This window comes from Ochotona curzoniae, unplaced genomic scaffold (assembly GCF_017591425.1).
Source record: "Ochotona curzoniae isolate NIBS_2020 unplaced genomic scaffold, NIBS_Ocur_1.0 scaffold_4506, whole genome shotgun sequence".
In the NCBI taxonomy this organism is placed as follows: Eukaryota; Metazoa; Chordata; class Mammalia; order Lagomorpha; family Ochotonidae; genus Ochotona; species Ochotona curzoniae.
In genome coordinates this window covers 51,658,128-51,673,205 of record NW_024467119.1, presented here as the reverse complement: position 1 = coordinate 51,673,205, position 15,078 = coordinate 51,658,128, and the positions used below count along the sequence as shown (strand labels likewise).

The window sequence follows — 15,078 nt, the reverse complement described above, 5'->3', positions numbered from 1 at the left end:
CCAGGTGCTGATTCTCTTCTCAAATGACCACAAGTGTCTGAGGGCAGAAGTGGACCTGGAGATAGAACTGAATCCAGGTCTTCCACGTGAATAGTAAGAATATGACTACCCAAAGCATCACTCGCTGCTTCCTAGGATCTGCATTGGAAAAAGCTGAAGTCAGGAATCAGAGCTGGGACTTGAACCAGGCATTTCAATATAAGATGCTTTTGTCTTAACCACTGGGCCAAATACCTACACCTTGGTGTTGCCTAGTGAGTGTTGACTATAATTCATCACCTGGGGTCAGGTGTAGAATTTTCCACTTGCACATCAGGAAGACATGCAAGAACTTTGGACTGTGGCACACTTTGGATTTTTGGGTTTTGAATTACAGAGGCTTAATTCAAATTTAACCGGGGTTCTTTTTTTTTATTGAGTAAACAATATGTTAAAAGTAATGCAAGTTCAATTTTTCACAACACATGGATTGAGACGGTATCAATGACAGGTTCAAAAACAAATAAGCCAACAAACAAATGAAATTACTGGTTAAATTAAAGCAAACATGTGGTATCTAACCTTTTGGGATTCGCTCATTTCTAACCGGGGTTCTTGTATTTCATGTGACAATGCTTAACCAAGTAAAAATATTTCAGAACTTACACAGGGCAGCATTTATACTTTTTGTTTTTTCTCTTGAGACAGCTCTCTCTCTCTTGCTTTCACCATCTTCTATGCCATCACACCGAAGGTTGTAGTCATAGGTTAGGAGAGAGGAGCACAAGGTCCTCTTCAAATTGATCACAATTGTGTTTCATTTCCAATTTAATCAGTTAAAGTCTACATTCATGTGGCCTCTTAATAGAGTTTCATAGAGGGTTTCTTTTGAAATACTAAAAGGCATTTTATAGATGAGAGTAAAGAAACCAACTTTCTCTTCAAATAGTTCATTTTCCACAAATTAGCAATGCTAATTTCTAATATTTAGTTTGTGGAGGAGACACTTTAAAAAACTAATTGTTACATCTCTAGGAGCTCTTTATTTTACAGAAATTTTTACTTAAAATTTAAGAATCAGGAATTAAATATTAATTCTGTTGTTGATTGTCAGGGAGAAAAATTTTGTCCAAATCAGATAAAGTATCACAGAAGTACCATAGAAAATAAGTAGCTTTTTTTTCTTTTGTCCCCACTCAGGTCCTGTACCCTTCTTAATTTTCTCGCATGGAAATAGCATCTTTAGGATTGACCCAGAAGGAACAAATCATGAACAACTGGTGGTGGATGCTGGTGTCTCAATCATCATGGATTTTCACTACAAAGAGGAAAGAATCTATTGGGTGGATCTGGAAAGACAAGTTTTACAAAGAGCTTTTATGAATGGCTCAATGCAAGAGGTAAGGTACCATGACCCACAGTGTTTAAGAAGTGTTTGCATAGACTCACAGGATATAGTGCATTCTTATTCTTATTGTATAGTAAATGAAGACAACAATATGATTTAAATGTGTCTGACCAATGTAGATTTTCCTGTAATCTGCAGTTATAGAACTATATGATTTAAAAAGCTCATCAATTGATATTTAGAAACCCCCTGAGAGAGAGAATAAGGACATGAATATAATTTTGAACATATCCACGGTTATTAAGTCAGACTGTTATTTTATGGTTAAAACAGATTATTGGCATGATATGTTCTGTCCCAGTAGTTCTTAGTTGGAAACGAGTGCCTTGCAGGGGGCATCTGGCCATATCTGAAAAACAATTTTGGCTGTCAGAGTTGGGCAAGGTTGGAGGAGGGAAATGTCACTGGCTTGTAGTGAGCGGAGGCCAGGGATACCACCAAACACCCTTCAATCCTTGGGGAAGCCACTTGGCACAGACTTGACTGGTGTGAGCTGCCAATTGTGCTGCAGCTTGGAGCACCTGCTTTATCCCGAGTTATCTGTCATGAGTTTCAGCACCTAACACTGAGGAAGAAAGTTGTTTTTCTGTTTAATCTCAAAATGTTTACACTCTGTTAGAAAAAATTAAGAGAGAAAAAAAAAAGCCCAAATGGCAGATTTAAGTATTTTAAGTACATACAAAGGATCCTTCATCTTTCCTTTTTTTATTTGACAGAACTCTTCAACCCACCCCAGAAGGAGTGTCCTTGCATTTCTTTGGTTACAGATTAGAGAGCGCATGACTGGAGAAACTTTAAGCATTTATTCCCAACAAAGTGTCCATTGTTTTGGCTTGTTTTGTTTTTCAAAACTTTTTCCTTCCATAAAGCTCCTGTTCTCTAATTTATCTCATTCCATTTCTAACACTTTCTAATCTCACTTCTAACAAAGGAAGGCCCTCATTCTCCAGCCATCTGGTAGACAGTTCAAAATTTTGAGTTTAAGAATCTGTCACAGAACAAGAAAAAACGTCAGCCAGTTGTGAACTTGTGTTAGTCCTATGAAAGGACAGGCCTAATGTCTAAGGTTCCACTCTTGTATTGAGGGGCTCCCACCAGGATCCAGGTTCATGACTTCACTGTGAAAAAGGATTCCTGAGAGAACCAGAGAAGAGTGGGTAGCAGCAGCAGGCATCTAACTGGGAGAAGAAAAATGCACACTTCACAACTGTGACCTCACTCTGGGAGCACACAGTCTGGCTCTGAACTGTGTTAATTTCATGTGGATCGTTTCATGAGAGACAGTACATTCTAACAAAGGGCAGAATAGTCATGGGTTTTCTGGGAAGTTGATAAAGATTTCCCAGAATCTAGCTACTGTTCCTTTTCATACTTTTATGGTCTAACGATTCTTGTCATGGTTGATGGCAGGTTGATTACAATGAGCCTATAATGAGGTATAGGTGAATCTAGGGCAGATGCACGTAGCCCTCTAAACTGGTATGAACCTGTTCCAGGCAAGGGGTCTGTTTAGCTTTAGGGAGGGCAAGAGAAACCAAACCTATGTGCTGTAGGACTTGAGCTAATGGGAGCTGCATGCCAAGTGACTCAACTGTTTCCTCCAATTCTCGATTTCACTTTGGAATGAAACATTATTTATAAACTATAACCATTAAAATATAATTTTCCTGTATGGGCAATTATAGATATAAAAATTGGTAAAGTGATTTATGTAGATTACTTCATACAATGTAGAACAAGAATTGGCTCATGAGACTTGCAATCTCCAAATTCCAAGAGTAGTCAAAAGAGTAGCTGGAATTCCAGAAAGTGGGAATATTTACACCATGGAAATCTCCAATTGTATAAATCAGGGCTTCTATTTACTTTGCACTCTCCAACCCCCCAAAAGATTGGTTTTCCTGTTCCTTGTTAGAGTTAGGAATTAAGGGAGGCTTTGTTTAGTTGTTTCTGTCATGAGACAGTGAGGAATAGAACTCAAGGAGCAGAAAGATAAACCTTGGAACACTAGTTATAGGATGAGGACATCATGGGCAGTAGAATGAGAGGGGTCCGAGAGATTCATCGACTTCATAACGCCTTGCTCGAATTTCAAAGGAGTCTTGCCAGAATTTGGCAAAATTTGAACATGAGTTCAGAGGAGGAGTCAGAAAATACAATTAGGAAAGGAAATTGAATAGACAATCCTGAATGTAGCATTGAGATTTACTGTTACTATAGGTGAACTTATCAATATTTTACAGTGAATTATTTAATTTCAACAGTGTCTATAGGAATTGCCAGCATTGTAAAAATCCTGTGCCAAAGAAATATCCATGTGAGGGGAATTTATTTTGCTGCAGCAGAATACACAGTATCTGTGCCCATTTTATCACTTAAACAAACTGGGGATATGTAGAAATAACAAGCACTTAAAATAGTAGACTTATTGTACATACTAATACATTTTGACTATGAATGGGGGAATGCTAATAATAATTCTGAAATCTGATTTTACAGAAAGTGTGCAATATAGAGAAAAATGTTTCTGGAATGGCAATAAATTGGATAAATGAAGAAATTATTTGGTTAAATCAACAGGAAGGAATCATTACAGTAACAGATATGAAAGGAAACTATTCCTACGTTCTTTTAAGCGCCTTAAAATATCCTGCACATATAGCAGTTGATCCAGTAGAAAGGTAAATTCTGTTTTCAGACACTGAAATACATTTCAACCTCTAATTACAACTTGCAGAATCATAACATTTTGAACTCAAAAGGAACCTTCCGATTGAGGGCAAGGTCCTCTTTTCCAGGACCTCTTCTCCAGCATATGCAGCAAAGAAGTAGCCTGGATTTGATTCAAGTCAGGCTCCCTTTACAAACACTACTTAACTAGTATGGCTTTCTGCTATCATATTGCATTTCCATAAAAGAGCAATACATACCTGTTGAATTGAATTTTCATTCAAAGTAGCCAAGCTCATCTTCGGCACAAGTTTGGAGCTGCTGAACACTGAACAAGCTGGCTGTTTAAGTGATTGATGGTGGTACACTCAGTTATGGGTTTGTGGAATGTGTTTGTCTTTAGGTTTATATTTTGGTCTTCAGAAATGCCTGGCAGCCTTCACAGATCCGACCTCAATGGTGTTAAAGTGAAGACTCTGTTGGAAATGCCACAGAAAATACCTGCTGCGTCCTTGGATGTGTTTGATAGGCGGCTCTTTTGGATTGGGTTCAGCACAGATGCAAGCAGTTCTAGAATCTGCTCTTGTGATTATGATGGGGGCTCTGTCCGCTGCAGCAGACCCCAAGCACAGTAAGTTTTGCTCTCGGTATCAAATAAAGCAGTCATCGTTTGAAGTTAGTGTGGTGAACTAATTTTACTTTTGGTAGCTGAATTGGTAGAGTAGTTTGACATGGAGATTTCGAGTCCAAGAGGACTGGAATTCAAATTCCAGATTTATTCTTCACTAGACAGGTGACTCTGTATGGTTTCCATAACTTTTCTTAGGCTCAGTTTTCTTTAAGGTGGGGGTGGTAAGCGTGGATTTTTGTTGTTGTCACTGTTGTTTATTATAAAGATTAAATAAACGCAAATGAAAATAATAGATTTGGGCATAGAATAACTTCCCACATGGCAGTCAAAGTTAATGTGTTTGGAATGATTATCACACATTTTGTGATGTACTCATGTTTTATATAATTGTGTAGCACACTGGCAGTTGGCAGACAGACTTGTGCGAAGAGGCCCAAATGTGGAACTGATATAACTGGGATCCATTCTTACTCTATTCCTATTTTCTTCTCCGTTTTCATCACTTTTGTGATGGCTGCAAAGAGAAGATGAGACAATGGGACTGGAACTAGAACTGACATCTACTTAGTTCAGATTATAATGAAATTATTAATAAAATTTTCTAGACTTAAATGATAAATTATTGCAAAGGTAGGTGATTAACAGTCAGCCAAGAAATTGAAATAGCATGAAACATTAACAAGTCAGGCTACAAGTGCTTTGCCATGTAATGGATTTTTCCCCCTGTTTGTTTTTTAGGCACAATTTGTTTGCAATGACCCTTTTTGGTGACCGTATCTTCTATTCGACATGGGAAAAGAGGACAATTTGGATAGCCAACAAGCACACTGGGAAGGATATGGTTAAAATTAACCTCAACACGTCATTTGTGCCACCAGGTGCATTGAAAGTAGTACATCCTCTTGTACAGCCCAAAGCAATGGACGATGCCTGGAGGCCTGGTGAGTGACCTTGACCTCCCACAGGGCCTGGTGCGTACTCCTCACCCTTCTGCTTGCTTCAACCAGGCACGGGATGTACAGTAAAATAGATTTTTTCCTTCAGCTGTTGTAAATTCTTAGAACCTGGCAGCAAGAGAAATAAGTGAAAAGCCAGTAGACATGTATTAACATGTATTTCACCTAGACATGGCAGACACTCTGGAATGAATGGCTCTTAAAGAAGTGACTTTGAATTCCAGCTCAGAAAGCATGTTTAGGAAAGAATGGTGCATTTTTAGATAAGTGACAGAGGAAGGAAAATAATTTTGACCCTCCAACGGTAGCAACTTAGGAGAGGACAAAAAAAGATCACAAATATAGGCTTGTTAGCTGGAGTTTGGTAATGTGGATTCCTCCAGAATAATCTCTAGGCCTTAGAATCTAAAAATTGATGTCAGTGGTTAACATTTGTTCTCTGTGTTTAGGAGGGGAGAGGGGATGCCCTCTATGTTTGTAAAGTTGTGTTTTACTATGGGCCAGTGGCGGTTACCCCTGACTGCCCCTTAGTTATTTGCAGTTCGACAATCCTTATCTTGCAGTAGCATTTTCTCATCTCTGATGTTTCCTACTGCCTTGCTTTCTATTTCAAATCTTCCATGAAATCTATCCATTCTACCTCCTAGGTGTATTTCAGCTGACACCTTTCTCCTCCACTTCCAGCACCATGTCCCAAACATCCAGCATTTCTTGTCTGGTCTGCTATAACAGCCACTAACTGATTTTTTCTGTTTTCCTTTCTTGCCTCTAAATACTGAAACTGATTTATTCATTTTTGTGCTTAGGATATATTGCAAGCCTTCCTGCAGACGTACAACAATGCAACTCCTTCTTGCCTTTAACCTTTTTCTCCTCTGTTGGCCCAGACTTATCTTCAAGCTCTAAGATTAAATGTCATGTCCTCAGATAGTCCTACCCTGATTAATCAAAATGGGCCATTTATCTCCTATTCTTGTCTGATGCATCCATCATTGAACCCATCACAAATTCAGTCGCATATCAATTTCATCCAATTTGATTCTCTTTCTTACTTGAATATAAGTGTTATACAAATGGAAATCATGCTTACTTTTAATTCCCAAATGTATATAAGTGGCTATTTGTAAATAAATAAAAAAATTTTAGGTTACAGATACTATTAAAAAATAACTAAATCTAGCTATAGTTTCTATTTTCTATTGCCAGAGTAATTCTTCTCAGAAATCTTTAACATATAATTACTTGAACGAATTACTTGCTAATTACTTACTAATTACTTGCCAGGCTTTTAAATATTTTTTTTATAATTGCTAAGTTGCTCAAGATGGCTTAGATACAACATAAAGATGCTACATTAACATATCACCCTTATAGAAATATTTTATTTCAAAAAGGAAATTGTTTCCTCTACATCCTTCCTGTTAGATACCATTCAGGATTGCTAACTGTGTGGAAAATGTTTTGGATGACAGTTCCCTGTCATAAGTATTGTGTAAACATCTTCACGCTTGCCCGGGACACGGTTCCTGGAGAGTACTGTGGTGACAGAACAGGACAGGCTTGAGATTATGCAAAGGAAGCTGGAATTCAGGGGGACTCCAGGGTTTTCTTTCTTATATCCTTGGGCATGAAGCTCACAGTGATAATGCTTTTCCTCTGATTGCTTTAAAAACCTAGATAGAAACTGTAATTTAACTTTTATAATAGCTATGTTTTCCATGCAAGTGAATATAATCTGCAAAGAATTTTTAAAAATCCCATGCATGAAGCATATGTTGGTACAAGCTATTCTTAGAATTCAAAAAAGTCCCATGGATGAAGCATTTGATGGTGCATGTTATTAAATTGCTTTTGAATTTACAAAGCAATAGCTGTGAAAAACTTATATTTAACTATGAGTTGTGGCACTACATCACATAGTGACAACCTAGTGGCAATACTATTAAATCAAATGGTGAATAGAGTTCGCACAGAAAGGCTGTGGAATATTTTGACTCATACTGACTGCAAATTCAACTCATGTCTAGAGTGGTGATGACTAACTGCACCAAAGGGAGCTAAAAAAGCAAGTCCCTTTGTCTCAGCAGTGACAGTTAAGGCTGCCATCATTAGCATCATCTCTCACATTTATAAGTGGCCCCATAGTTTCCAGTGTTTTCATTGACATTTTATTATGGGTTCAATACAATAATATTGTGGGACAAGGAAGGAAGGAAAAAATATGCTTCTTCTCTAGATGAGAAATCTAAACAGAATCTTTTCCAGGATTACATGGCTAGTTAAGGCTGGATTTGCAGGGAGGAGATTCCTATTTAGTGTTATTTCTACCACAAACACATTCTTTCTTTGGAATCCTTCACTGTGACTCAACCTCTTTGATGTGGAGTTGCAATCAACTAATGGATAGCCTGCATTTCAGAAGAAAATCCCTGGTGACTTATTAAGCAGAAACACCATAGTTTGAGCAGTCTCTGTCAACTGCAAAGCCACAGTTCAACCTGGGATTTAGGAGGTAATTGGTCTTGTAGATCGGCTTCACATAGGCTCCTAGGATGGGCTTCACATACACACTGTGTGAGATAAGCGTTTGGTTTCATGAGCACTGTGAATTTGGGCATCACTCATTAGTGCTTCAGAGAGCAGGGATTCTGCACTTGAGATATGGTGGGCTGTGAAACTCTACTTGATAATAATTGAAAGTATACAATTGTAACAACTAAGGAAATGGTGGATCATTTTCATCAGGCTTTCATGTGTCTGATGGCTTTCAAATTCAAAATCACATGTCTCTAGAAGGTGGTCAGTTCCCTAAGGATATTATGTGTGTGGCTGCTGCCTCTCTGGAGAAGTGAACACTGGCACTTGGGATTAAGAGGCATTTCATATAAAGCTATGTTGATAACTGAGAAAACTCATGTCATCTGGTCGATATTACTTTTGTTATAACACACAAACATTTATACCAGTAAGAATTTCTCTATACTTACTTATCTTGGCAAAGCGCCTAAGCTATTTTTTCTTGAAGTGTATTCTATAAAATTTAAATGGTATGGAAATTTATGATGCTGTTCTTTGAAGTGACCTAGAAGACCCAGACTCAGTCAAGTTTAACTGGTTGTTTGCTTCTCAAGTGGAAGTTCTCAGAACCAGTGGTATGGTATGTGTAGTGTTTCCCCTTGGGGCTAACTACTACTGATTGGCCTTCTCTGGTTTATTTCCTATGTACTTCTCACATGCCCCTTGCACCTGTTATTTCTAGCCTTGGTCTCCTTTTTGATTTCTAGGATCCAAAAGGTGTTCTAGGATATTCAACAAGGAACAGAATCTGAGACATAGTGAGTGTTGGGCTACAAAGATCTACTGCAGGAGCCCCCAAGGGCTCTCCCTGCCTCTTTGACTGTGCTGCATGGGATGTAAGCCTTAACGAATGAAAACTCAATCATGTTATTGCCTGGTGGAAACCCACTGATCACTCTCAACTTGCAATCCTCAAAGTTCAGTCCTTCACCTAGTTCACAGACCCCCTGCTCCTTTCTCAGCATCATCCTCCATCTCTATTTCCCAGTCTCTGTTTCAACCGCTTGCCAGCAAGATCAGGAAGGCTCTTTGTCCTCTTCTTACCAGCTCTTACTGCTCGGCCGCTGGGATAAAATCCCAAGGCTTCTTCACCAGTTCCACTGGGAGCCTGCATTTGCCGTCCCAGTTCTGTTTCCTCAGAAAGCAGCACCAATCATGTGGCCCTTATCCTGCTTTGTCAAAATTGTCTGTATTCCTAAATGTCAAGGTCTCAGGAGAACAGGAGATACCACTTTTCATTGTGTTTTCAATGCCTAAAGGACTCTCATAAGCAAGAATTGACAAAATAGAAGAAATTATCCTTTGCCACTCTTTTCTGAATAATTCCGTAAGAAGCAATCTTCAGGGTCCTGTGCTATAGCCTAGTGTCTAAAGTCCTCGCCTTGCACGCATTGGGATCCCATATGGGCATCATTTCTAATTTTTCCCAGTGGTCCCATTTCCCATCCAGCTCCCTGCTAGTGGCTTGGGGACAGCTCAAAGCCTTGGGACCCTACACCTTCATGGGAGACCCGGAAGAAGCTCCTGGCTCCTGGCCTCAGATCAGCTCAGCTCCAGCCATTGCAGCCACTTGGGGAGTGAACCAGTGGATGGAAGATCTTCCTCTCTGTCTCTCCTCCTCTCTGTGTATCTGACTTTGCAATAAAAATAAATAAATCTTTTTTTAAAAAAGAAGCAATCTTCAAAAATGTATTCTAAGGATATATAGCCTTCCTGACAGAAAGAGCCATGGTTCTTGTATGCAGAGTTAGTTCCTCTGAGCTTTTCCTACATTACCTCATTAAGTTTTCAGAACACCCCATGGATTAAGTGTGATTATTAACATTTTATATCATTAGTAAATGAAATTAAGAGATGTCACTGTGGGTGCTACAGGTGGAAACTGAATTTGAATCCAAGAAGTGATACCATGCTTGCCCTCTAACTGTACTTCCACGACAATCTATCATTTCATGTCTTCGACTTGCGTTGTCGGGAGAAAAATTTGTAATATGGCCTATCTTTGTATATCCATGGCTACTTGCTGATTAAAATGCTTCAGCTTTCATAGATCTTGGGGATAAAACATTATTTCTCTCTCTCTTTTCAATTTCCTAATTAGAAACTCTCTCCTCTCCCCTCCCACCCCTCTCTTCTCTGGCGTCTGAAAACAGACCTGGAGTTGTTCTCACATGTTTGTTGGGCATGACTGAAATTCCTAGTCACCTCTCCTGACAGCTATACAATTATAAGAATCTCTCTCGCACACATTATTGTTAATGACACTATTTCAAGCCCAACTTCTGTGCATTTTACAGTTTATTGTTTGTTGCTGGCATGCCTACCGTAAAACCTTTGTTTATTTGGAAAACTTTAGGAAAGAATCATCCTAAAGATGAATATTTTTCTTTCTTATAATTCTTCACTACCAGTTAAAGCATGCAAAGTTCTGTTATTGCCATAGAAATTTTTCTAAACTGTGGATTACCATATTGTCCTGGTAATATTTGCAATTACTGCCATTTTCTTAGTGACTCAAGTCACTTGTATGGAGGATGCCTACCACTGGAGGAGCATAGGACTATTTTGGTAAAGTGGAGTTTTTGGTCCAGATTTGCCCTGACACCAAAAAGCTGCAACTTGAAATGTCTCTTAGATTATTTGGGATTTCTTCATCTTCTTTTCCTCGTCTTTCTCCTTGCTCTCCCCTTTCCTCTTCTCCGTCTGACTCCTTGTGTCTTCTTTGTTGCTGGCAGCCCTAATACCTTGCTGGTCTCTGCAAGTGTGGCTAGGAAGCCTGTGTTTATTTTAATTTTCTATTTTTTAAGATTTGTTTATTTTTATTGCATTTTTATCTGTATATCTGCCTTTCCAATAAAAATAAATAAATCTTTAAAAAGAACACTAAAGTGTAGCTGTTTTTCATAGATATTTCATAAAGCCCACAGTTATTAATGTCATACATCGATGTAAATACATTCATATGTGTGTGTATATATTTTTATTTATATGAGAATACTTCAAAAAGTTCATAGGAAGTGAAATTCAATGATGTTTATTCTGCGAAAAGCTCTGAACTCACTTTCCACATATATACATGTGTATTTCCACACATACAAGTATATGCACACACACATAGTTACAAGTGGTGATGAAGATGTGGGGTCAGGCTCAGGAACCATTCTCCTCCTTATTGCCTAAGTTTTTTTTTTTTTTTGATAAGCTACTGTTTTCTAATCTATGAAATTTATGATGCTTGTTTTTATTACTAGCACAGGTGCTTATTGTGGAAATTAAATGGGAGAATGTAGACACCTGATAAAGTGGTATTCAAATGCTTTATGTGCTAAATACTGGAGATACCAAATATTTTGAGACAAGTGAATAGGAGAGTGTTTCTTTGTTTTTGGCTTTGTTGATGACGGGAGTCTTGTGCAGAATTAGAGGTTGGAAAAAACAAGGTGATCAGTTGGGAGAAAGTTAAACAGCAAATCCCACGCATGCTGTTTGAGAACTAGGCCAGGGTAAAAGCTGTAACAGACTTCCTTGGCTACACTGAAGCTTACCAGTGCCTGGCGTGTGCAGCAGGCAAACGATTGGAGGCGCAGTTGGCAATGCACAGTCAACTCCCTGATTAGGAGCTTTAATTGATCTCATAGGGCATTAAGTTGAGCTGAGACCTGTGTTATTTGAGGTCAGCAGCAGCATTTGGGGCTGCTAAAGAACAGCAGAAGGTTAAGGGGATTAAACAAATACATAACCCACAATCTCCTGTGCGATCCCTTCCTAAAACAGCCTTTTAAACTGGTTAGTGTCTGAATTCAGGTCACATCAGCAGCTCAGCCATGCAAAGAACAGCAATTACTTGCCTCCTTTCTGCTCCTCAGTGAACTCATGTATATCATTAACATTTTTGCTGTACCACTCAGCGACCAGTGGCAGAGCGCTAGTCTGGCACCACCTGACAAGCTGAACACCGTCTCTATGGTCTTCCACAGATTTAAGGTGAAATTAAATATTCAGCATGCAGGTGAAAGGATCAGAGGTTTGGGGGCCTCTGTTGCACATGCTGTACACTTGTGTTCTGAAAGGTGGTATCCTCAGGGGCTAGAGGGACCCCAAATGTGAACAGAACACATGCCTTATCTTTGGAAGATGATCAGACATTGGAGAAAAGATGTACGTATGGCAATGTGATGGTGATAATAGGCATGATGACAACAACACCTGTAAGTCCAGGTAAGAGATAGGAGAAAGGTACAGGAAAAACTAATACTGGATCGAGAGTGAGAATGGAGCACTTGTATATGGAGCATTCAGTATACCCAGACACCAGTTGCTTTCCTTTTTGGTCACTTGGATTCTTCATTACTCTATTATAAACAATAACTAAGGCTGAGAACTTTTAGAGGAATAAAGTTAGAGGAATTTACCACAAAGACTGAATTCTGTCTAGAGCAATCAATTTTAAAGGCCCTATCTCAGGAACTATCAACTTCAACAGTTTTATTTCACAGATTAGAACATGAACATCAAAGACATAAAGTGATCTGTTACAGAAGGCAGAACCAAAACATAAATCTGTTTTTCTGATTCCTAATCCAGTACTTACCCAGTCTTTTAAAAAAATCAAAAGTGGGAACATTTTATCTCCAACAAATTTACCTGTTTCTAATTTTAGTCACTCTACTTTTATAAAAATTTGGGCCATTTTATTTTTTCTTTGGCTTAATTAAAATCTCGATAGTCTTAAAGCATTTTTAGTAGTTAATTTTATTTCAAAAGTAGAGTGCCATGGAGAGAGAGAAAGAGAACGCTCCCTCCCCTAACCCACTGTGTATATACTCACAACAGCAGAGGCTCAGTCAGGCTGAAGCCAGGGGACAGCCAGATGCTGGCTGGAACTCAAGCACGTGGGCCACCACCTGCTCCTTCCGGGTAGGTTAACAGAAAGCCAAATCACAAGTGAAGCACTTGGGGAATTGAGTTGGCAATTCCAAGTGGTGGTTAACCCAGTACACCACAACATCTGTCTCCAAATGTGTTTAATGTAATCTTATCTGCTTTAGTTGCAATGGTGAAGAGATTTGGAGAAGCAGGTTCAAAACAGCCTAGAAAAGATTGCAAAGTACTTAAAAGTAGTCGCTTGTAATTAAGATGAAGGTAGAATGTTTCATTAGTACATTAGGCTTGTTTCCCAAAGTGTGAATTTGAAAACTACCAGAATAATTAAAATACTGATTCCTAACTCTGTCCCAAATAAAAACAAATTAGATCACTGTTGAAATTTTATCCTTGACAAGGCTTGAAACAAGGGAATAAGTCAAATCCGATGGAGCAGGCAGAGATGGGAGATAGGTGAGTGGAGACTTCTGGCTTTGATTCTTGTATCTTTCACACACTGCGTCTGTCTTCAGGTCATTTCCCAGGCCCTGGGCTCTCCCCAGGACACGCAGTCTCCACTGGCCCTTGGCCTTAGCTGACCCTGGGGCCCAGGACCCCGATCTTCCACCTCGTGCCTGATCTCTGTGCATAATGGACACCTGCCCTCACACTCAAGCTGACCCCTTACAAAGGCCTTTGTCATTGGTAAAACTAGAAAAAAAGAAAAGAAAAAGAAGCAAAAGAATCAAAGATCCTAATTTTTTGAACCAGAAATTAGCTGTTGATGCTGTCTCTGAAAAACAAATGCACTAAGTTGATCAACCATCGTTCAGTCAGCTTGACTAGTTCAATCCAACCACCCACTTCATGGATCAAATTTTATATTTACTCTGGGAGATTTTAATGCAGTAAATGTAGAAATTGGGAGTAAAGCACAGGGCAACGGTATTTAAGTCTAAAAGGTGTTCTTTAAAGAAAGATTGTAAAAACATAATATCAACTAGATCTGGACTATAAATATTACTTATTTTGAGGTTTGAAGCTTTAAAAATTTCCTTTTCACAATCCACAGTACCTTTCTGGAAAAGAAAAAAAAAGCAGAACAAAAAAGTTAGCAAATTGAGCTTTTTATCTGCAGCCTGGGGGCATGCCATCTCCAAGGGACTAAAATGCCCTAATCCGGGAGCTGCTTGGGCAAACAACAATTAGAGACTCCGCCGGCTGCAGACGCTGGGGATCCCAACTAGAGCCACATGACCTAGTCCACTTCTTAACCACGGGGAGAGAAGCCTGACCACCCGTACAAACACACCTCTGTTCCTTCTCCATCAGAACAGAAACTCTGCAACCCCAGGAAGGAAAAATGCTCGGGAAGCGTGTGCGGTGCAGACCCCAAGTCCGGCCAGTGCGCATGTGCGGAGGGCTACACTTTAAGCCGAGACCGGAAGTCCTGCGAAGGTCAGGGGCGCGGGGCGGGGCGGGCAGGAACCTGGATTTCAGGGTGCGCGGCTCCCCTAAACTCGCGGGAAAGCAGTTTCAAGTCCAACCCCAGCTCGCTCCAAAAACACTCGCTTGCGCGCACTCTCTCGGTCTTTCTGATTTTCTTTATATCTTGTGTTGAAGAATCAAGGACTGAAAAAAGATGGGAAAGATGTGGTTCTCTGTAGGGGCGTGGTGCCAGAGCTAATCTTAACCTTTCCGAGAAGTAGTAGGAATCTCTCATAGGTTATCCCTGAAAGGGATAGGGGCCTTTCTAGTTAATGCACCCAGGAGAAATACTTTGTTGTTTCACCTGCAAGGTGCAGCAGTTGACTCAGAAGAAGAATTCAATGGCTACAGTAGTTAGTCGACTGAGACAAAGGTGAATCTAGCATACACCTGTTAATTACGGTCTCCTGCTCCAGTAGCAAATGTCATGCTTCCTAGAAATAAAAGCAGAAAGGCTGCTGGGAAAGTTTCCCACACTTCGGGGAAGGCTTCCTCCTGCCAGCAGA

General features: G+C 39.5%; 1 protein-coding gene across 1 annotated transcript in view; it reads left to right on the top strand.

Moving 5' to 3' along the window:
- The window catches only part of EGF (epidermal growth factor), a 77,368-nt gene that overhangs the window by 18,559 nt on the left and 43,731 nt on the right, over positions 1-15,078 (top strand). The window contains exons 2-7 of the mRNA XM_040967381.1: positions 35-89; positions 1,175-1,379; positions 3,887-4,068; positions 4,461-4,688; positions 5,427-5,629; positions 14,417-14,542. Of these exons, the coding sequence (XP_040823315.1) occupies positions 35-89; positions 1,175-1,379; positions 3,887-4,068; positions 4,461-4,688; positions 5,427-5,629; positions 14,417-14,542 (999 nt within the window). The remainder of the gene's footprint in view (positions 1-34; positions 90-1,174; positions 1,380-3,886; positions 4,069-4,460; positions 4,689-5,426; positions 5,630-14,416; positions 14,543-15,078) is intronic.